Source organism: Danio aesculapii, chromosome 18, assembly GCF_903798145.1.
Source record: "Danio aesculapii chromosome 18, fDanAes4.1, whole genome shotgun sequence".
In the NCBI taxonomy this organism is placed as follows: domain Eukaryota; kingdom Metazoa; phylum Chordata; class Actinopteri; order Cypriniformes; family Danionidae; genus Danio; species Danio aesculapii.
Window position 1 is genome coordinate 44,567,004 of NC_079452.1, and position 24,527 is coordinate 44,591,530.

Consider the following 24,527-nt stretch of genomic DNA (forward strand, 5'->3'; position numbering starts at 1 on the left):
CTATGAATATTCTTGGCATTATTGTGTTAGAATTCGCAGATACCCAGGTCGTCTCTAAACGCAATGTGCTTCTTTGTTAGGACAGCACCACACTGAGCTCCTGTATGCTGCTGTGAGTGAGATCTTCATTAGAAACCTTGAGCCCTTCACCAGGATCTGTGCCAGGTACTCGCTCTAACAGCCAAACATGTTGATAATTAAACCCCTGTAATCGAGAGGTGTTATCACAACAATTAACAGCAAAAATGTGAGGGTATGAGTGAGTGTCTCAGAACGTGTGGCTTTGTAAGAAGTTCCTACCATTTTTTATTTTAGTGCAAATATTTCATAGTGACTTAAACCCAAGGCTGTGACCACATCTTGAACATCAGGGGGGGCCAATGTTTTTTTTATGTTAATTAACAAAATATTATCTATTATATATAATCTATTATATAAAAATTTATGATATTATATACAGTTGAAGTCAGAATTATTAGCCCCTGTTTATTTTTTTCCCCAACTTCTGTTTAACGGAGAGATTTTTTCAGCACATTTCTAAACATAATAGTTTTAATAACTCATCTCTAATAACTGATTTATTTTAACTTTGCCATGATGACAGTACATAAGGTTTTGACTTTTCAAGACACTTCTATACAACTTAAAGTGACATGTAAAGGCTTAACTGGGTTAATTAGGTTAACTAGGCAGGTTAGGGTAATTAGGCAAGTTATTGTATAACGATGCTTTGTTCTGTAGACTATCGAAAAAATATATAGCTTAAAAGGGCTAATAATTTTGACCTTAAAATGGATTTAAAAAAAAAAAAAACTGCTTTTATTCTAGCCGAAATAAAACAAATTAGACTTTCTCCAGAAGAAAAAATATTATGAGACATACTGTGGAATTTTTCTTGCTCTGTTAAACATCATTTGGGAAATATTTAAAAAAGAAAAACAAATTCAAAGGGGTGCTAATAATTCTTACTTCAACTGTATGTATATATACGTTTGCAGTAAAATCTCAACACATAAATTCACAGCGAAAGTATATGTTTTTGATTTGATTTGATTATTTCTTTTCGAACTGAAATATACATAAAAATTCTTTAAGAAAAAAATACATTTTTCAAAATAGAGCGGGATGAAGCACAATCTTATTTTTTTCCCAACCCGTTATCTTTTTACATGAGCCATATGAGCTTTACATGAGACATATTTGATCCTTTTGGCATCTTTGACATATTATATGTTTGATTCCATTTGTATATTTACATTTTATAACATAGACCCAAAAAAACATAGTACTGCAAACAGCCATTAATTGAAATTTCATCATACCTTTCTCAATTTATCCTTTTTCAATCACCTCTTTTCATAATTATATTCCTTTAATAATATATATTTATACAACTTTTTTAAATTGATTAATATCCTTACATTGTTTGAGTATCTGTTCTAGACTGTTCCATAATTTCACACCACATAGACATATACAACTTTTTAAAGTTGTCCTTGTTTTCAACCTCCTAAAATGTTGTTCTTCTCTCAGATTTTATCCCCCTTGTCTTTCTTCAAAAAACTTTTGCATGCATTTTGGAAGTAATTTATTTCTAGCTTTAAACTGCTGATTGAAATGTAACCAAATCATTTAAATTAAGTATCTTCAATTAAAAAATAAAGGATTTGTATGCTCCAAATACCCCAAATTTTCTATCAGTCTAATTACTTTGTTCTGCATTGTACATAAGGATCATAAGTTAGCCAGAAGTATGTGTTAACATTATATTGAAACATCTGTTTATAATTTCCAAAACAACTAACTATGTTATGGGACCAGAAAAATATGAATCTGTAAACATGTTTTATATTTTTATTGAGGGAAATAAACATGCGTTATGGATGTGACGAAGAAAGCTAGCGAGTTTACACTATACAACATACTTTGTAGAAATTCTGTGAACTTTTTTTTATTTTATTTGCCTTTAAAAACGTAACAATTTAGGCCAAACTCAATTCCAAAAGAATCTTTCACAAACTGACTGAGACATGTCAGATATACTGTACAAGAATCAAATATAAAGCCATAAAATTACACAAAACAAACAAACAAAAGAAGAATGTATAAAATAACCGTGCAGACATCAAACAGAAACTCTGTAAGGGGTCAAATTAAACCATATTACTGAAACAAATCATATAATTGTTCAGCCCTCTCACCCTTCATTATTTTTAAAGCCTCTACATAGGTGGCAAACTCATTTTTTTAAAGACAATCAATTAAGAAGCTGTTTTCAAAATTTTGCATTTATGAATGAAGAATTTAAATAAGAAAACAATTTGCAGTTAAGTCATCATCCTTGTTGTTCAAATGTGCTCCAAATTTCACAATGTCCCAACAAATAGAAGGAAACATTAAAATATATTGTTTTATCCAGTTGCCCACATCAGACCACAAAGTATTAACCAAATTACAATGAAGAAATAGATGTTCAACAGTTTCAATATCACTACTGAAGAATTGGCAAACATTACAATTCACATTAAATCTTTTTCTCAGAAACTCCTTTGCCGGGTAAATATACATAATTTTAAAATTTACTTTATATTTTGGAGGAAGAGAAAATGTCAAATATTTGCTTCTAATTTTCTTAACTAAATTCTTATTAAAAGGTTAAAAAATATAATTTATTTTAATAATTCTGTGAATTAAACTGCACAACCCAAAAGAAACAATGCTAATCAAAAGGTAACAGTAACCTCATTATAGAAAAAAATGATTGATTTTATTTTATTTGAAATTGTTTGCATTTATGGGGAAAAGCTCCGTTATGGATGTGACAGATGTGATATTGGCACTTGAGTGATTTTGGTAAATCAAATATAAAAGAAATAAAAACATTAACAGACCTTTTCTATTTTTAAAGCACTGTAAAATACTTGCTTACACAAAAAAACGCAGAAATGGTTTCGATATTTTGGTGAAATTTTTTTTTCATGGCAAGGTTGACATTTGCATGGAATTGCTCATATACAGTTGAAGTCAGAATTATTGACTGTTAATTTCTTTTTCCAATTTCGGTTTAACGGAGAGAAGATTTCTTCAACATTTTCTAAACATAATAGTTTTAATAACTCATTTCTAATAACTGATTTATTTTATCTCTGCCATGATGACAGTAAATAATATTTTACTAGATATTTTTTAAGACACTTCTATACAGCTTAAAGTGACATTTAAAGGCTTAACTAGGTTAATTAGGTTAACTAGGCAGGTTAGGGTAATTAGGCAAGACATTGTAAAACGATGGTTTGTTCTGTAGACTTTCGAACAAAAAAATAGCTTAAAGGGGCTAATAATGTTGACCTTAAAATGGATTTAAAAAAATTAAAAACTGCTTTTATTCTAGCCGAAATAAAACAAATGAGACTTTCTCCAGAAGAAAAAATATTATCAGAAATACTGTGAAAATTTCCCTGCTTTGTTAAACGTCATTTGGAAAATATTTAAAAAAAGAGAAAAAAAAAAAATCAAAAGGGGGCTAATAATTCTGACTTCAACTGTATATACTGTGCTCAGCATATATGAGTACACCCCATTTTGAAACGGAATATTTGTAACCATTTCTCAGTGAATATAGGCAATGTATTTTGGTGCATATAAACAAAAATATTTATTAAATAAATATATTTACTAAAATAATATTTAGTCACCAAACATATTTAAATTGAAAGCTAATACAATTAAATTGAAGCAAAATATTTCAAAAAAATTTCAACCTACAAAATTTCAACAAAATTTTTCAGTTTTTTGCTCTTGATTTTTCCTCTTTTTTAAATTTTGTATTTAATATTTTTCTATAACAAATAAATTTGGGTGTACTAGTTTTTGGACCTAAATTATTTTGTTAGATTAGCTCTAGATTTGAGCTCTATATATATATATATATATATATATATATATATATATATATATATATATATATATATATATATATATATATATATATATATATATATATGTGTGTGTGTGTGTATATAACTATTATGAACTAATTGAAATGATTGATTTTCATATTTTTTATTTAAATTAGCAGCTTGCACCATGTACTTGCATACTTGCGACATTAGCAGCACGTGTACTATGATGAGGGAAAAGGTTAGGTGCTGGCTCCAGACAGTGCAAAATACAACACACTCCAAAAAACAAAACAATATGCTATTACTATTAACAATATTGACAATAATACGTAAAAGACAATAAATACATGAAAGACAATAAATACGTTAAGAAAAATACACATTACACACATGTAGGCACAGATAGACAAGTACACAGTCAAAAAGATGTACACATAGTTTGACTGTTGGTGAAAAATTATTGTAGGCAATATTGTAAGTAAGAATTTGGTTAAAGTGCAGTGCATGCTACATCTTGATGGTATGCAGTGAGGGGTATGGAAAGAGGTTGTGTGAGGTGTGTCAAGTGTTCATCAGCCTGATAGTCTGTGTAATATATCAAATTACACTGTTTACATATTACTTCAGACTCTTTCGCCATTAAAAACTACATGGTTGAGCTGTAGTTCATGTTTGGTTTCTGTAGACTGCAAATCTCTGCATTTAAGTTGATTGGCCAATTCAGGCATTTTGACAAAACTTTTAAAACTGGGTCATTCTAACAACAATCTTACTCAAATATTGAGACAGGCAATTTGGCAACCCCCCCGCCTGCATTTTTGTATTTTGTTTTAAGTTTACATTTTGCACACTATTCATCTTTCAATCCAACCTACTTCATACTTGTTTCACATATTGGTAAGAGCTGCAAGACCAACGAAACATTTAACTTTTAAAACTGGGTCATTGACAACAATCAGACTAACATCAACATCAAATACTGAGACCTGCTATTTCTCAAACTTGATTTATGTTGGTCTTGGTGAACGTTAAAGCTCAGCCTTCTTTGTTTTGATTGGCCATTTCAGTAATTTTGATATTGATAAGGGCTGCAAGATCGACGGAACTTTTATTTAAAACTTAGTAATCGTAAGAACAGACAGAGTATCATCAGCATCAAATATTTGTGGGGGTGGCCCCCCAACAACTTCTATTGCATTTACAGCCTCGCTTGAATCTTTCGGCTGTTTATTTAAAAGGCAAGATAGCTGTGCATTTTTAGTTTCAAGTGTACATTTCGCACACCATTCCTCTATCAAACTATCTTGGGAGGGATTTGATGTGGGGGAAAATGCAGGAAAACATAATTTCTCTTCCCGTCTATTTTCCTGAAAGCACATTTGTCTCTCTCCTAGTTTCCCTAATTCTCCAGACGTGTTCCAAACGTTCTCTTTTTCCCCCTCTCCCTCCCCAAAGTTGGCTTCCTCTGCCCTCGTTCCTAGGCATCAGCTGAAGACCCAGCAAGGCCCCCATACACAATGAGCTTTAATTGGGTTAAGTTTGTCCGCCACAGATAACATTTCTCTTTCTGTGGAGAATAAAACAAATTGCTGGCACTAATGGCACTGTTTAATGTAGCTCTTTTTATTATGGATGGAGGAAATTAGGAGGAGACTCCCAACAGAGAGCTGATGTCGTGGGAGTGAGTGCATTGTTGCAGCTCATCAGAAAAGCGTTTTTGCTGGAGCGCCGGCCTCCTCGCCGCCAATGCTCATCTCTCTCGCTAAGCCCTTTCATGTGGCCTTTTGAAAACAAGTCGGCGCACCTACGAATTGGAGCGTTAAACTGTACGGCCTGTGCGAGATCTGACAAGATCGGGTCCTGCTTTTGGCGCCATGTGTCACTAACCTGTTCTCCGTCCGCTGTTTTTTATGCCTTAATGCCCTAAGTCTATAAAGCTGGTGTTTCTTTGTGTAAGTCTGGGGCAAGAGCCAGAGAAACGGGGGCTTGGAGGGGGGCTTGTTATTGAGGTTTTGGCACAAGACGCAGTAAGCCTAAAAGCCTGAAATTTGTTCTGCATTGCTTTCGTTTCTGAAGAGGGTCCCCCTTTTTCAAGTCAGACGTCTCACGTGCAGCAGGCTAATGGGACGCGAGGACAGATGCACACCCTGGCATTTAACACGCCAACACCTGAGAGTGTTTGGAAGACAATCAGCAGTAAAACTGTAATGTTCAATCTGGATTTTTATGGTGGCTAATCAGGACTGATGAAGTAGAGGGTACATTAAAGTGCAGCCGAGCGGTCAGCCCCAATCTGCGTTCCTGCTCTCCACCTCTCCCTCGTGTGCCCGTGTGCACTCGGCATCAGCACGGCTGTCTGGGTCCGGGGTCAGTGTAACAAACAAAACGTGCTGTTTTAAGCGCCGCGCTGTCCTTATATGGACAATTAGTGCTGTACGCCGGCATATTTTAGCAATCCTATATTTTGCTGATATACACGTTGAGACAATTAAAAGCTCCTGGCAGTGTTTTTTTTTTTTTGCTTTCATAATAGATTCTATCAGGTCAGGTCACTGTAGCTCGTTCCCGAACGTATCCAAATCAAATAAAGTTCTCCATTTTTTGGCTCGCCTTCAGATCCATTAGCTTTGGACTCATTGGTATTTGTAGGGATTGACAGAAATGACATGACAAGCATGTGCCTTTCCTGTACTTTGTTAACGAGACAAAAGAGTGTTGGCTTTGCAGTATTTAAATCAGTTATGTCTAATTATTTCATACAAAAATAGCCTATCTAGGGCAAAGCCAATGAGATGTAACATTGTCTGTGGAGGGGGGACCTGGAGGAGTTGGCGTGAGTTCAGCTGAACAGAACAGAACAGAGAGAATACGCTGTAGGCAACATAAATATAACATGAACTCTCCAGGCTTGTGACAGTACAATGGGGGAGTGTTTAAGGGTGCTTTCTGGGGCTGCACTGTCCAATGGATGATGGTCGCATAAGAATAGCAGCATACCTATGTACGCTAAGAGTAGAGACGGATGAGAGAAAGGACAAAACGCTGTTGAGTTATTGCTAAATTTTGAATAATTGTTGCATGAATAATGTAAGGGCATCAATCTACCGCCATCCCTGCTGCGTAGAGGGAAATACTAGCCAAAAGTGAGACCATTTGAGTTCAGTTAGCAGTGAAATGAAGTGTTGCAAATGCCTTCATTACTTGTATTACGTCCGACGTGAGATTTTGTTCCTCCTTTGAACGTTCAATATTTTTCAAATCGGATCCAAACAAAAAAAAAGAGAAAATAAATAATAATAATAAAAATGTTTTGCCACTCATTAAAATCATCCTAAAATAGCAACAGCGTTTATTCCGAACAGGACCACCGCTTTTGTCGTTCACACCTCTTTTTCTCCAGCGTCTTAATTAATTTCATCCACATGTCTTGTAAGTCTTATTCTGAACTGTTCATTGTGGTGCAAGAAAAATGCAAATCCGTAAAAAGATGACAGAGGGTGTAATCGTGTGCTATGTGATTTCACAATGCCACTCTTTCAAACCATTCATGTCTCGGCTGTCCTTGACCCTTAAGGAGCTTGTAATGTGGGCTATTTTCCTCCTTTGAATTTATCCAAGAAAAAGGGACCACTGCGGTGAGCTTTCGCCCCTTCGTGCCAGCGGCCTCTCTCTCTGGGACACCAGAAGCACATTTAAAAGCGGTCTCCAGGCGTGCGCTCAGACGAGACAAGAGGGGCCCCGGTCCTCTGCGGGGGGTCAATTTTAAAGGCCGCTCCGTGGCTCCACAGGGCGCCTGGCTCAATCTGCAGGACATCCCACTGACCGAGACAGGGTGCCCACCATGTTATCCATGACAACGGCTGAGCAGCTCCGGCGCACCGCATGTGATTTTGACCATTTCTTAGGTTGATTTTTGCACAAATGATCCTCTTTCAGCAACTGCGCTTCAGCAGCACACGCAGACGGCCAGACAGACACTGTGGGGATTGAAAATACTGTCGAAAAGGCCTAACACTGCCAAAAGCAATCCTAGAAAAAGGGTTTAAATAAAGTTAAGTTAAAACGTATCCCAAAATAACAAATAAAACAACACATATGACTGACTCTATTAAAAAAGATGCAGATAAAACATGCATTAAATGTTGTCACAAATAAATAAACACTGACACAATGAAATGATGCACTCAGAAATCTATCATACTCACCCTCTTGTTTCAAACCAGTATGAGTTTCTTTCTTAGTCACATTCACTTACACACAAAAAATGCAATAAAGTGAATGGTGGCGGAGGCTGTCAGGGCTTAACATACTGCCTAACATCTCCTTTTGTTGAGCAAAAGAAAGAAAGTCAAAAGGGGTTTGGGAGAACGTGAGGTTGAGTAAATGATGACATTGTTTATCTTTAAATCCTAAAACAGTTCGTTTTAAACGCAGGTAAACGCATTACAAAGACGACGTAGGAATGTTAAATGCTCAAAATAACCAAAATGTCATGGTATCCAATCGACAGTTAAACGCTGGAGTGAACCCGAGACGATGGCACCGGTACAAGGAGCGCAAAAACGCGAATCCAGTCCGTCTTTTTTCTTGCACGCTGCAGAGTTTCCTCGAAGCTCCGTGTTTTGGCCCCGATCCGTGCTCCAAGTTAAGCTGTAGTTTCCATGGCTGACCATGGTTTGGTGCTGTTGGCTCTCTCTGTCTGCTCAACCCAGGCTGTGCGGAGCTCCCTGCGGGATCAGAGCGCTCCCCCGCCGGGACCCTACTCTCACATCCTCCTGCTGGGACACGGCTACATTTCCAGCCAAGCCTGGCTTTATTATGTGTGTCTGCGCTGCAGCCCCGCCAGCAGTCGGATCGGGAGGCGGAGGGAAGACCAGAGTCAGGACAAAGAAAAAGGGAGAGAGAGGCTAGCGACTAGAAATATTTACGGCTTTTAGGACGATAAACAACAACAAGAAGAAAAATCCCCTCAGGTAAAAATGCTGCGTAAAATGCCATTGAGAGTGGCACCTTCGGAAAAATAACAGCGAAGGAGGGCGGTTCGGCGGATCTCAACGAAAAGAGACAGTTGCGACAACTGCAAAAAGGAGGACAAACATTGCGAATCAATTCCGAAACACCGTCGAAGTGGCTTTACCACATTATCGGCAAGTATTGGCACCTCTCGCTACTGATCAGGTGTAATTTGGGCACGCTCCGCTTCTCGAAACTCTGAGCGCGCGTGCCCGCTCCGCCGTCAGCGTCTGCCGTTACGGAGGAACAAAAGAGCGTTCGCGACTCGAGAACGGGGAAAGCCGCAAGTTATTTGTTAAATCTACAGGTTGGAGAAGTTCAATCATTGGAATATCCCTTTCCATTGCCGTACTCTCTCTGCCTTTGCACGTTTCTGGACTAGCGAGACTGAAGTTGCCGCATTGCAACAGGCAAAGTGAAGAAATCTCCCAAGTATCAGCGCGTGACCTGTCAATATTTCTTGGAGAGGACAAGATACCGGTTAAAGAAAGTAAAATATTGCCCTTAACACGGAGATGTCTAGACGCAAGCAGGCCAAACCGCGCTCCGTTAAAGGTAAGCGTTTTATGTTGGTGTACGATAGGGAACAGAACAACTCACATGACCAATGAGATTTCCTGGGTAAAACTGGCGGGGATTGTGAAAATTCGTCGTTTTACGGGTTTGTTTTCAATAGTGACACCATGTTTAGAAACTTTAAGCATGCTTTTTGATAACTAACAAATTAACCTCTTTCATTTTGATGCCAGGTGCCAGCAGGTCTTGTGTTTGGTAGGACAAGTTACCTCATATAAGCTGAAGCAAGGAGCTATACTTAAAAAAATACATATAAATTGGTTAGTTAATAATATTAGGTGTAATATATTTTTAAATAGCCTAATTTCTAAAAAAATGTAATTTTCATTTTATAATCAAACTTAATAGTCATTATTATCATCACGTCATTATTAATATTATACGATATAATACATTTTAATGTAAAACTTTAATTTTTTACATATTAATATATTATTTTTTATTGATATTAATTTTAACCTTATTTTTAATAGAATAACCTTTTAATTAAGTATATTCCTACACCACTCATTTTATACACCTCTCAGTCTGTTGTAGTGTTGTAAGTGAAATTTGATTCTCTGCAGACTTCAGATTGCAGTTTCCCCCCTCTTTGCTGTTTATTGCCTTGAATTTATTCCCGATTGTGACTTTGACATGTCAGAATCAGTCACACACAGTCTCATCTCATTCATGCCCCTCCTACAAGACTCAACACTTGCAGGCAGGTGAATTTAGGAGCAATAAGGCCTGCTGCTATTTTGTCTTGTCCATCAGCAGATATTGTGCTGCTGGTCGAGATATCACTTGGCACCGTCACCCCAATAGAAACCAGATGGGCTTTCGGGTGGCCATGTGGCCCATATTAGTACCCCCTCCCCCAAATAATAACCAGTTTTTTGTTTTAATTAACGGCCGCAATCTGTAGAGGTTCATCACGGGAGAAAAAAATGGTCATAAGTTTACATAGAGTGTAAGTGGATAATATTCATGGCGGTGGAAGTGAAAATACACTCATAGATATTTAACACTGACAGAGCCTGCTGGGTGCAGATCAATCCTAAACAATGTTGTTGAGTTGTTTTGCAGAAAGAGCAGTCTGTTGACCATGTAATCAATAACGTTATATTTATTTTTTCACATGCGCGCTGTTATTATTGTAATATTCATAATCTTTCCCCCCCGCTAGCATTAACCATTTTTGTTTGTTTGTTTTGTTTATAAAAGGCATTTTCAAAGCGAATGTTTTGTTGTATTGCAACAAATACTATTGCAGTTTCCTATCGAGTATGCGTTGGCCTGCTGCAGCACAGAGGTTTGGGGGTAAACAGTGATTGTATTGACTCAGCGATGCACGTCAATCAGAGGCCAATTAAATATGTAACCAAGGCTCGCTCTGTCCCTATCTCAGCCCAGCACCTTTAGCTTTGATTGGAATGCTTGGAGATTAGAAGGGCACCAACAATATGTTTGAGTGTGGTATGCACAAAAATCACTCATGTTTTTTTATGTCCCGGTGTCTAGTGTATTGGCTCGCTCATCCAGAGGTTAAGCTTGTTTGTCATTAATTTCTGCTTTGATATGTTGCAATCTGCAGGTGTTAGGGATGTAGTAAACATATGCAGGCGCATTGGTGGTGGTGGTGGGCTTCTCGAGAAACCATTGCCTATTGTCAAGGTAGACCGGGGATTTTTTTTTCCAGTAAAGGAAGTCATGCTTTCACATCACATTACATTAGAAACTGTGATTGCCAGTGTTACTCGCGCACGCAAGAGCGAGAGAGAGATTATTTTGAGAGGAAAAAGACAGCGAGCGTTCGTCAGAGGGGGAGAGGGAGCTGCGCTTATCAAAATATTATTTCTCTCAATTAATCCCTTTTTAATGTGTGTCTATGCACTGAGTGCTCGGCTGTGGCATTCCTGTTTCATATCTCCACCGTCCCCATGAGTGTTTCATGCATTATGTAGCGATGATTATTACTTAATTACACATTAATAAATCCCCTTCATTTGCAGGACATTAAGAGGGGGATGAATGCACACGACAGTAAGAGAGACGACGAGGGCACTTTTTTCCATTTTTTTTCACCGTTGTTTACACTCGGCCGATTCAAATTGGACATTTTATTTAATGAAAGGGAGAAACGATTGAGTGATGCTTGTCGAAAGCTCACTGAGAATAAAATCTAATGGCGTTATTTCTCCCCTCTGCCCGCTGACACCAGGGTCTTTTTGGGTTTGTGGATGAGTTTGTTCCTGCTTTGTATGTTTATGTCTTTCAGGAATGTATTCAGCTCTTCCTGCAGATATATGTATCCTTTCGCAAGGATTTCGATAGGGAATTGAGTAATTACTTGCTGTTTTGAATGTAAATTTTGAGTGGTGAATTTGAACAACTGAGGAGGGACTGTGGGAAGGAAGATTTTTTCATATATAGATGCACAGCATGACTGCAAGTATTTATTTATTTTTTTAATGGCAAAGAGGCAATTAAAAATAGTTTTTTTTATTATTTGGTAATTTCATATTTTCTTATGTGACAATTTCAGCTCTGCATTTGTCCGACTGTAAGCGGCTGAGGTTTTCTGTTTTTTGATTTCAGCAATATTATTTGAAATGCTTATCTTACACTTTTTTTTTTCCCAGGGCTGCAGGGTTACTCGTAAGAGAATTAGAAAGGAGGCAACGAAGCTGTAATATGCTGATCTTTTTGGTGTGTGTTTATGAAGTAGTACAGGTTTCGTCTTATTTCTTTCCTTCTTTTCTGGCACCATCTGGTTTTAGCATTAAATGGCCTTTTTATTGTCACCTAGGCTTTTGGCTACGGCGGTGAAGTTTCATTGGTCAGTAGACTGTTGTAAAATGTTGAAGTGAGTTACCATAGGGCTGCAGAGCCACAAATGAAGAGATCAGGGAACGAGATCCCCCAGCGTTCTTATGGATCCGCATTTGTGTTTTTCATTTCGTGCTTTGATTTGTGTGCTGTTTCCAATTTTTGCGAACCAATCACTTTGTTGCATCTGTTGCATATTTTCAAATGATGGTTCGTTGAGAATAATAGAGTCAATTTATTTTTAGGTTGTTTTTCCATTGACTTTTCTGTTGTAGTAACAGTGAGTTTTTTTTCTTTCTGTAAAACATTTTCCTGAGATAATACTATATTTAAATAAACTGTCTTAGTTTTTTTTTTAAATTAATAAATATAATCACTTGAAACAGAGAAGGCATCTGTTTTGCTTCTAGGCGTTTTATGTGAGGATTGAGAGCGAGCTATTTATTGTGTGTCTGTGTGTTGACTGTTAGAGGGTGTGATTTTTGAGGTAATGGGAGATGAACCACAAAATTGATTTTTATGCTCTTGCTTTTTTTGTTTTCATTGACTTCACAGCATGAACAATTAGTTAAACAACTCTAAAAGTATTTCATCACAACCAGGAAAAAAAGTGTAATTGAGCACAGTTTGACAGCAGCTGAGGTCTTTTATTAATGGCTTTCTTTAGGTGTTGATGTGACTCGTATCACGATATTAAGAGGCAACACGCTTTTATCCGCTCTTTAACTTTCTTTTCAAGTCAAATACACACACCTTGTCGTATCTCAAAGCAGTGACCCCTATTGGTGTGGAGATCATGGTGTAATTCGTCTGGTCTGTGATGGGAGGAAAAGGCGGGTGGGTTTGGATGTGGGTTTCTCCCTGGTGGGCAGTGTGTCTGCCAATGACAACTCCTTATCAGCAGCCTGCCTGCTAGTTTTGTGGGGAAGAATCTGTCTTAATGTAAGAGCTCATTCGTAGGCTCTGCCATTGTACCGGCTTAGCCACACGCTTTATCAGAAGTCCTGGGCTCAGTGGCCCGGAACCGGCGCTCGCTGCGGACCCGCTCCATGCCACGCTTCACTTCTAAAGAGAAGGCGTCGCTCTGACGCCCGCTGTTATTAATTCTGTTTGTGTGGTTGGCATTCCCTGCGCCCCCCTCTTCCTTCCCCACCAAGCCTGCCAGCCAAGGCTCCCCTGTCAGGGCTTCCCGGAGGAGCGCGGCCGTTCTAAGATGCTGCGCTCTGGAACCCGGATTGGGCTGCTGCAGAGGGCAGATTAAAACGTGCTGGAACAACGCACTGAGAAAGAGTCTCTCAAAGCTGCTCGTACCCATGTAGATTAAACATGGCAGCCATTTTCACCTAGTCCATCGAGAGCGGCGAAGACTTTTGTTTCAAAAGCACGTCGCAGTACGTCTTGAAAGATTTTTTTACATTTAGAACGTTCAATTTGGTGACCTAGAATAGGAGTTTGAGTGACGTTTCATTCTGTTAGGTACGTTTTATAATTTAGCCCTGTCAAACTGTCCATGTTACAAAGTGGAAAAGTGGTTATACAGCTCAGGAGATTGTGATTTGAAAATATATATATATAATAAAAAAATTGTTCAGTGAGGGCGCATAAAATTTTTACCAAAGTAGCAGTAAGTACATTAATACAAGACTATTTCTACTTAATGTATTTTAAATCTACTTGTTCTGTTAGTCAGACAACAACAGCAAATGTAAATAACTGTTTCAACTAAAAGATAGAATGATTTTTGACGGATAATGTGACTGAACACTGGAGTTTTCACAGTAATAAATAAATGGAATGTAAATATAAATTAAATAATAAATGTAAAAGTACATCACAGTAAATATTAACAGTAAAATATTATTGTGTTAATTTGCTGTAAAAAAGTCTGAATATTACAGATTTTCCTGGATTTTTGATTAAATAAATGAATCCTTCTTTCAAAACATTACAAAATCATACAAATCTCCAAACTTTTGATCGGGAGTCTTCCCAGAAACTTGGAAGTGTTTGTCTGTGTGTAATTGACTTTTCCTGATATTCAAAGATGCATTAACGCTCTGCTCTCTTCTCTTCTCTTTCTCATCTCCGGGTGGCTGCTCTACGACCCTGCCCCGTCTCGCTGGGCTGTACATTAAACATAAGGAAAGGGGGCAATTAGGCCCACTCTCTACACCTGGCTGATGCATATATTTATTGGCCTGCCTCCCTGCTGGACAGGCTTCGGGCCCTGGTCTGAGCTTTTTGAGGGTGGTGATTGAAGGGCTGCAGAGGTCATTAATGAGGAGTGCTGGTGCTGGATTGACCCTTGCTGTGCCCCCCAGAGCCCCTTCTGACCTCTCACCAGGTCATCTGGCCTCCCATGGCCGAGTGCTCGGGGAGCCATCTGAGACCAGTGAAGGACTGGTATAGCTGGAGGTGAAATGTTTCTCTCTGTGTGTTTGTGTGTGTGTGTATACGCATACATGTGCCCACGCACAGAGAAATCTCTTGAACGCTTGTGGCTCTCTCCAGAGCTGAACCTATCGATTTCACAAGGCCTAAAAAAGTTTTCTAGCAGCAAGAACAAAACCGCTAAAACAAAGATACGCTTACAGAGTTGAGCAGCCTTGCCCTTTCAAACACAGATGGAGTTTGACTCTGCAAAACGAAACTTTTGAGTAATTTACAGAGTTCATCCCATGTCAAAATGTCTGGTTGTACCTTGTTTCAGATCTTACAGACAATTACGTCTGTGAGTAAAGAGGCGTAATTGATTTGGCAGAATGATAAAAGACGACTGTGACCCTTCACTTATCAATTAAAGTTAACAGTTTAAAAAAATACAGACATGAATAATGATAGCAAAGAGGCGCTTGTCAGTCTGCTGTTTCGTCACGGACAGATTATGTGTGCGAACCACAGGTCTCTGTGTTGGGTTAGTAATGCCTTGATAAATTGATTTTAAGGCGTGAAGCTTCCTCCTTTATCCCGAGGCTAGTCTGGAACCTAGCATAGAAGCCTTTTTGGCTTAGATAGAATTAGCCCCTCAATGTAAAAGACCCTTGGTTCTGCTAGCCCGATGACCCCAGAGAAACACTAGCCCTTGATCCTGGAGTCAGACGTGTTTTTCTTATTTTTCTTCATTTAATTCCCCGTCAAACAGCAAGTCCCCCCCCTCCCGCAAAGTCAGGGATAATAACCCGTGCAAACAGCGGGGCTATACTGAAGAAACAATTAAAGTCGCTCTTCGTTTGAGAGCGCTCGCACACACATACACTCACAAAGGGAGAATAAAGGGAGGGAAGACAGAGAAAAAAAAAGCGGAATAATGACATTTACAAAACAGCCGTTCTTCTACGATGTGTTCATTTGTTGGTTAAAAGTCAGGTTTTTCCATTGTGTGCAGTTCACTTAGCATGTGTGCTTTTTTGGAGGGCTGCTCCTGTATTCAAGAAGTTCCCAGAGGAACTGAATGAGGCAAAGAGTGATTATTACGCTCTCTCCTCTCCGAATTCTCTCCGTTCACCTCAACTCACCTCACTTCTCACCCGTCTGCCTGACTGTACACATTCGAGGTTAGCAAAATGAATGCTGTTGTAAAATAAATGTGTATTATTATCATGTAAAAATGTTAAATAAAAGTGTTAGGAGTCTAAATGTATCATTTGTTTAATTTTAATTAAGTCATGAAAGTAAATGAAAGTCCTTTGTGAAAGTTTGTGTTGTGTAAGTAAACAAATTCAAAGGTTTATTGGTTAATTTGGTCTTTATTGACATAGGACAGTGGAGAAGATTGACAGGAAGAGATGTGGAATGGGACGGGATTGGGAAAGGTTTTCAAACCACAACTTAAACTTGGGTTTCCAGAATTGCAGCTTTACTCTGTTTAAGGCCACTGGCTTTGACTATAGGATTGTATTTAAAATATAAAGCCTATTGTTCGATATTTTGGGTATGGAAAAGTACTTAGACAGACCAGAAGGGTGTACAACGTCTACTAAAACACTCTAACAGTGGCACTTTATATCAAAAAAGAGGTGAAAAGTGATTTGGCGGCTCTTATGTGTCACATGCTGGTGTGTCACCCACTGCACCATACTTCTGACAGGCGTGTTATTTCTAAATGTAGTTATTTTCCATAAAAACCGTGTTTTAGATGGTTTGTTTGGATTATGTGAGAGTTCTCTGTTGCTTATCTGGGAGTGTTATGTCAGGAGAGATGTTGCGAGCCACAATTAAAGAGATGTGCAGACGCAAATTTGCATCCACCTCTTTGCCAGCACACACTCATACACACTGCATTTTAACGGAGCCGATGCGTTAGTGTGTTTGTGTTAGACCACTGCCAGAGAGACCGAATTTCCTCCAAACTGTGTCAAAACACTCGCCATATCCAAACCCAAATCAGTTAACCTTATGTTATATCTCGTCGGCTTAGTCCCCAGGTAAAGTTCTCCATGCTACAGCCACAGCATGTATTTAATCATCCATCTGCTGGCATTCAGACGTGTATGTGTACGCTGTGGGCCGCTTTGATAGGTGTGTGTATCCATGTTGTTGTGGTTGAACATGATGAGGAAAGGATTCTCATCCAGCAACTGCAAAACAAAACAAAACAAAAAAAATTCCAGGGCCAAGAGAAGCACGCAGAAATTATTAACCATCTACACACTTGCGCTCCCAATTCTTCTTTATTCTCTCTTTCCTGCTCAGCTTCTCTCGCCTAATAAATGCTTCATGTCACCATCAAACAGGGCCCGACTTGCTCCAGGAGAGGCAGAGAGAGGGAGCGGAAAGAAAGAGAATTGGAGATGGCGGGGCGTGGGGGTTGTGTACTGTGGGGCCTTGGTGTTGATGATGGATAGATGGATGGGTGGACGGACGGACGGACAGATGTTAAAAATGTAAAGTTTGGCCTGTTCTGTAGTGATGGACAAGGGACCAGGATGTCCAATTCTCTTTCTTCTATCTGGATCCAGCTCGATCATTAAACCCTGATAAAATCCGATATCGGAGTTTGTGCACCATAATACCTGGAGGCGAAGTGTAAAACGCAATACTTTACACATTGGAACTGAAGTAATCAATCTGTAATTGGTTGAAACACTTTAGCCCAAGTATGCTGCTCGGTGTTAGTTTACGAATTGTGTTTACACTAACATTGGTAAAGTGTGTTATATATATAATCAGTTATAAAAGGAAGTGTTCGTACACATTCGTACACTAAATCACAGGCTCAAATTCAATAATTAACACATTTCTGCCCCATAATGTAATCATGTACCTTGGGTTTTTACTGTTTGTTACAATTGTTTATTTAAAATAAAAGGTGGTTCTGATCATGTTAATGGATTGAAAAGTAAATAGTTAATTCACACTATCAAATAATTTTTGCATTCTTATTCTTATGAGAGGTTTTATATTGTAGTTATTGGTAAATAATTCATTCAGTCACTCATTCATTTTCTTTTCATCTTAGTCCCTTTATTAATCTGGGGTCTTTTTAGCACATGTTTTACGCAGCGGATGCCTTCCAGCTGCTACCCATCTCTGGGAAACATCCATATAGACTCATTCACACTCAAACACTACAGACAATTTAGCCTACCCAATTCAACTGTACCGCATGTCTTTGGACTTGTGGGGGAAACCGGAGCACCTGCAGGAGACCCACGCGAACACAGGGGGAACATGCAAACTCCACACTGAAACGCCAACTGACCCAGCCGAGGCTCGAACCAGCGACCTCCTTGCTGTGAGGCAACAGTTCTACCTACTGTACCACTGCATCGCCCTATAAGTAAATAATGTAGATTAAAAAATCATGTTGTTTATTAAAAGTCAAAGGCAAGAAGACACCCAACAAATTAGACTTTTTTTTTTCACCTTTTTTTATTCAGGCAGATTTAAAACCAATCTCATGACATTAAATGACTTGCAAGTTCACTTTTAACTATTAGGTTTTACCCATTTGCAAGATGTTTATTGTATTATGAATTGAAAGTTGAGTTTAGTTAAGTAATTAAATCTACTTTATTTACATATTGACTAACATTGGTACTGTATGTCCACAACTTTTTTAATTGTATTAAATTACTTATTGAATTTAATGGTTTATATTAGGGCTGCACAATATTGGAAAAAACTGACTGAATTGCGATATTTAGCATTTCTGTGATATATAATGAGATATGAGTATGACAAGTAGCTGTTTAAAAATAATTCATAATTTTACAATAATTGGGATGGTTTTGTAGGATCTGCATAAATTATCACAAAAAATATAAAAAAATGTAACTAATTAAAGCACAGATGAAAACAACAGAACAAAGATAATAAAAAATTACATAAAACCACAGCTTTATGGTTTTCGGTGGAATCATTGCAGTAGAGATTTTTAAATATCAAATCTTAAATAAAATAACCCATTTTCATCTTCTAAACAAACTTTATGTCTGCGCTAATGGTGTAGTGGTTAGTGTGTCGACATTTCACCTTCTGGTGCTCACAGCGACTCGAGTTTGATTCTCGCCTAGAGGTCCTATGCCGATCCTTTCTCTCTCTCTCTGCTCCCCACACTTTCCTGTCAAATACTCTCCACCGTCCTGTACATTAAAGGTGAAAACCATGAAAAAATGATAACCAAAATGTATCTTTGTAAAAGCAGCAAAATCTTATAATTTTTTTGTGCCAGAATGTTTTCAATTTGCTTAAAATCTTAGTATCTTAGGCCTTAAAAACACATCCAGGTTAAAATCTTTCACAATATTAGATTACGGTTAAAATTCTGACTCCCCAAATCATGTGTACTGCACTATTAAAAAAATGCAGGGTTCCACACAATTCATTCATGTTGTCCCAACACAAATCGAGTAAAGGCCGGCTCAAACTGTGAGATTTCAGCCACGATTTTGTAATCTGAGACAAATTTAGGAAATCCTAAAAGATTCCTGAAATCCTAGGCTAAAATCTGTGTTCTTTGATGGTTGGTTTGACATGTTCGCTGACAGCCTCTTAATGCCCGTTGCGATCAGATTTTTTTCTCTGATGAAGTTCTTGCAGTGTCAAAAGATTTCAGACACTTTCCTACAGTGTGATAACAGCTGCGATTAGTGTCAATCCAAGAACCAATAGGAGCTCAGAATTTTATGACGCAATCCATGTGACAATTCAAATGGCAGCGGGAAATTATTGAGACACGGCATGGGCAAAATTGCCACTACAGACTGTTTTCTTTTGCTGTGAGGAAAAAATTCAGAACGCGGGATGGTGAAAGTGTCACAGGTGGATGACGTCAAACTCCAGGAGTGTTTTCTTTCATATTTGGCACATCTTCATTGTCGTTAAGTCTGACTTTATGACAGCTGAGATTTTACAGTGTGACATTGGAGCCATGTTCGTGCAGTCTGAGATGCTACAATCGTTCAGGATTATAAAAAATTGCAGTGTTAGCCGGCCTTTAGTTTAAATTTAAGTGGATTAAACATAAAACAATTAAGTTGTCTCAGTAAAATCTCAAGAATTGTGTTGTTTCAGCTCATTTTAAATAAGTAGTTTGAACAAGCAGCAAAATCTTTTTTTTTTATTTCTGGTTAATTATAATCCTAACATGACATTGCAGATCCTGTGATGTGACTATAACAGATGCGCACATTGCGATATAGAAGCTTAATCGATATATTGTGCAGCTCTAGTTTATATTATAAAGTATGTTGTTTATTTTGTATTGAAAATACCCCTTAAAAAGTAATAATGTAACTTTACTTTAAAGATAATGTTCACCAGCTCCCCTTGTCTCTGTTTATCTTTGTTTTGAGACTGAGTTCTGTAGAAATTCTCATATACTGGAAAGAAAAGCTCCTGAGGCTTCAAGGACTGAGTGTTATCCCCCAAACGCGCACACTTTCTTTCTATATCTTGTGGTCATGTCCCATAATAAGGGTCGCTGTAAGTGTGGGTAGAGTTCATTTAATAAGAACCCCTCCCACAAAATCCCCATACACAAACAAACATGCGCTGGCACAGTCTCCGGCGGGCTAAACAAACAGTAGAAGGGTCTCAAAAGGAACGTGATTGCAGAGTTAATCTGTCCTCTAGTGATGCAGGCCGGCCGCAAAGCTCCTTCAGAGAGGGACACATTGTAATGCCTAATCAAGTCTGTATCAAACTAAATAATGCTGTAGCGTGAAATTGGAAGCCGAAGTCAAAAAGCACTCCCCAGCCTGTACTACAGGATAAGGCAATTAAGACTCTCTCTCTCTTTCTCTCTCTCTTTCTCGTTCTCTCTGTCTCCTGAGCAGTCAGGCTGTACTCTTACATCTTTGTGTAACAGCCCTGTTCTCGTTCTCCCTGTCGTTGGGTTGATGGTATTGTTGGTGGTGTACTGGGAACATCTATTTCTGGAGGGTCCCGAAGGCGCTGGGATCCAGGGAGGCCGTCCTACTCCTAGGTCAGGGGCATTCGGCACGGGGCCTTCCACCTGCCAGAGGGTATAAAGCAGGCATTTTGGTCGTTTTGTCTCCCAGAGTACTCTACAGATAAATCAATGGAGTACTCGGGGATGTGGGGGTCCATCGGCACTGTTGTGCATTGTTGGTCTGTGAGCAAATGGATCAGAAGGACATTTTTCATGTTGTATTTTTCTCCTTGCATGGCTTGTTAAGAAATAACTCTTTAAAAATATGTTTGGTAAACATACAGTTTCCACTAGCCTCTCACTATAACGCCACTTCCGCATTTATCTGATCAAAATTGCGATTTACTATAATTTGGTGGTTTTAACAGCAGCAAAGAAAGACCAAGCATAGCCTAATCACAAATACTACACTATGCTACTGCTTATTTAAAACCATTTTTTCAATAAAGTTGCCAGATTAAAAAAGTAACTACAGTCTGTTAAATTCAATTAAATAAATGATATATTAAACCCTATATTTTCATATATATAAAACCCTTAAAACTTACTTCTGTGTTACATTTTTCATACTGATTTCATGACATTCACGGTACACTGACAATACTTTCCATACACAATTTTAGATTTTACTTCACTTCAAGAATTCTTGTATTAAAATGTATAATTTATAAATACATTTATATTTATATTTTATTTACGATACAATTTTGTCCTTTAATACAGCAGATAAATGATCTGTACCTTTAATTTACCTGCTCAAAGAAAACACTCTTTGAATGTATCAAACAAAACTCAAGTACATGCACAGAAAACATGAGCATTTATAGCAAATAAACAAATGTAAATATTATCCCACTTGCTTTTTAAGCATTGTCAAGCGAGTTCTTAAACACCTGTGATTGGTCATTGTGTTCCCGCACTCAACAGAAAGGGCTGCGATTGGTTCTAATGGTTAGCGCGGCTCTGGAGTTATTCACCGATGAGTAGGGCCAGACAGAATCTGCGGACATTTTTTGGTATTTCTGCTGAGAATTTTGTAAAAAATCTGTGGATTTATGCGGAATCATTTTAGGAGTATCATAACTAAAAACCTATGACATATGAAATAAAATATAATACCCTTTTAACTTTTATTTAATGTTTACAATGCAAATCCAATTAGATTCACTTATTTGGTAAACAAAGCAAGACTCTCTTATAAAATATATCTACTAAAAGAGAGAAAATATTTTACAAACTGTATTGTAAATGAGACATACAAACATTTTCATATTACTATTATTATATCACAATAAAATTTGTAAAATATATGTAAAACTGGATAAATATAAATTTACACACATTTACACAAGTAAATACATAGACTCAGTGATAGGCAAAAAATCTGTGGAAATCTGCGATTTCTGCACACGCTGATTCCGTGTGGGCCAACCGATGAGTGACACGGATACAGATAAATGGCCGCAATTACAATCTATGGGCATAATAATGCACGGTTATCACAGCTGACCTGTGATGGACGCGGTGGAGAAAACCTGAAGAGTAACGCGCTCATGTGTGGATCCACAAGAATCGATGTAACAACCGAGAGAAGAGAGCAAACGTTACCTCACGCAAACAGGTCAAAGGTCCATACACATACACGCAGAGAGAGAGAGGGAAGCAGAGCACTGATGGAGTTTACAACTTGCATTTTCACCATTGCAGTGAAATAGGGGCTGTAACAGTTGTCTGCTTTTAAATAAACATTTCTTAGATCGTTTTAATTTCTTGCGCTCGCCTCCCTCGCCAAAGTAATAATCGAAATAATCGCAGCTAATCGCAATTTCGGTTTAAAATAGATTAATTATGGAATTACATGAGGGTTTGTAAATGACAGAATTTTTATTTTTGAATGAGAAAACAACGATCTGGTCATTTCACTAAAACATAATTGTATTTCACTCAAACTCCAGCTGAAAAATCTGAGCTTTACAAATTAAATAGACAAAGAATGTGATGTACATATACAGTACTGTGAAGTTCATGTAAAATATTGTATGCAGTCAGTGTTAATATAATGTGCTTTCTCTGTTTAATTTATAAAGCCCAGATTTTTCAACTGGAGTTTGAGTGAAATACAATGTGTTCATCAGAAGAAAGAAGGTTCCTTTTTAACTTTTTTTTTTTTAGCCGTCTGTCCATTCAAGTTTACCATACTAAACAAATCCCATAATCAATGTGTTCATTAAATTAAAGTAGTGCTTAAACATTTAAAGGCAACTGAGGGATAATAAGGATCTCCTTAAACCTTTAGAATTGACAGTGTTAAGAAACGCAAAACTGAATTGGTGACTTGTATACAGTGTATTGTGAACATGCGTTTGTTTGTTTAGTAGAGTATTAGTACATAGCTAAGTTACTTGCATAAATAAATCTGATTGGACAAGATGTGATTGAACATGTGCACCTTAACTGCTGATTTATGCATTTTCGTCTATAAGACAGCACAGCAATTTCCTCTGAATCAATGGGAGGGTCATATAAAAATGATAGACGTGCAGGAATGAGCCTGTGGGCTGCTAGTTGACCATCCAGTGGAGTTCAGCATTGACACAAATTGCTGTCTGATGAACTGCTGAAAGCTAGCCTCAAATGAAAACAGTTCCTTAATGGCACTTTCCCCTATAGTCGATACTGAATATTGATTGATCATGAAATATCCAGGCATGCGATTATTGTGTTTGGATGATTACCTATGCTCAATTCAAGCATAAATGGTGTTTTTTGACCAGTGTGGACCAGTTGTGAGCGCCACCATTGCTGTCCCCATCACAAGCACCCCCCCCACGCCCCCGGTCCCGTCCCCGTTTGATGGCATCATGGTGGGAAGAACGTGATTATGGTGCTCTCCCTAGTGAGCAGCGATCTGAACCCCGTGTCACAGTCGCTGACAGCCCCACACAGCCGACAGGATTTAATCACGTCTGCTCTCCCTCCATGTTCTCTCTTTTCCTCTTTCGCTCAGACTCAGCTCCTCTCTGCCTTTCTCGATCCTTCTCTCTCTTTTTCCACACAGGTATATTGGAAACATTTTTCCTCTTGTCTTTGACAGGCGAGACAGATGAAAAACAAATTTCAGATCTGATCTGAGCGCCCCTTTAATCTTTGACTATGTTTTCTTCTAGTGAACACCGTAGCTCCGCCATGTGTGTGTGATGCCATTGTGGTTTACGTTTTTCTTGAATCTTTGAGTTGGAGAATGTGCCTTGGTGCATTTCTAAGCACATTTGTGCCTCTGAGTGTGTGTTTATGAGAGAGAGTGTGTTTAGAGTCAAAGAGTGTCAAGATAAATATATAAACTTCAGTGTTCTGCACTGTGTTGAAAGGCAGAATTGTGGTAATCTGATAAGGCCTGACTGCATCTTTGACTGTGTGTGTGTGTGTGTGTGTGTGTGTGTGTGTGTGTGTGTGTGTGTGTGTGTGTGTGTGTGAGAGAGAGAGAGAGAGGGGAAGTCAGAGGAAGAAGGAGAGTTGACACTGCACCCAGGGCTTTCCTCAGGAAACGGCTGCTGACGGCCTTTTTGCCAGAACCTCGCATCGCACGGCCAGGAATGTGCCATGTGTGCGGCAAAGAGGGAGGAGTGTGAGAGACAAAGAATGTGTCTACGTGTGTGACTTTGCCTCTCTTACTTTTTTGGTTATTTGTTTCTTAATTAAAATGAATGGCAAACCATGATGATAATGATAATTATCAAACAGGTTTCCCTAATACTTTTATTTGTCGATCTTCTATTTATCTAACTTGTCTGTCTGTCTGTCTGTCTGTGTCTGTCTGTCTGTCTGTCTGT

General features: G+C 38.3%; 1 protein-coding gene and 1 long non-coding RNA gene across 3 annotated transcripts in view; one reads left to right on the top strand and one right to left on the bottom strand.

Moving 5' to 3' along the window:
* Positions 1 to 4,046: 4,046 nt before the first annotated feature.
* LOC130245717 (uncharacterized) lies at positions 4,047 to 8,474 on the bottom strand. Its single transcript, XR_008839354.1, has 2 exons — positions 8,108 to 8,474; positions 4,047 to 7,931 (listed from the first exon to the last, which is right to left on the bottom strand). It is a non-coding gene; the product is annotated as an uncharacterized LOC130245717 (long non-coding RNA).
* Positions 8,475 to 9,379: 905 nt separating this feature from the next.
* znf423 (zinc finger protein 423) overlaps positions 9,380 to 24,527 on the top strand; it is a 219,713-nt gene continuing 204,565 nt past the window's right edge. For both annotated transcript variants that reach the window (XM_056478474.1, XM_056478475.1), the window contains exon 1: positions 9,380 to 9,470. In XM_056478474.1, coding sequence (XP_056334449.1) covers positions 9,431 to 9,470 — 40 coding nt within the window. In that variant the 5' untranslated portion in view covers positions 9,380 to 9,430. The remainder of the gene's footprint in view (positions 9,471 to 24,527) is intronic.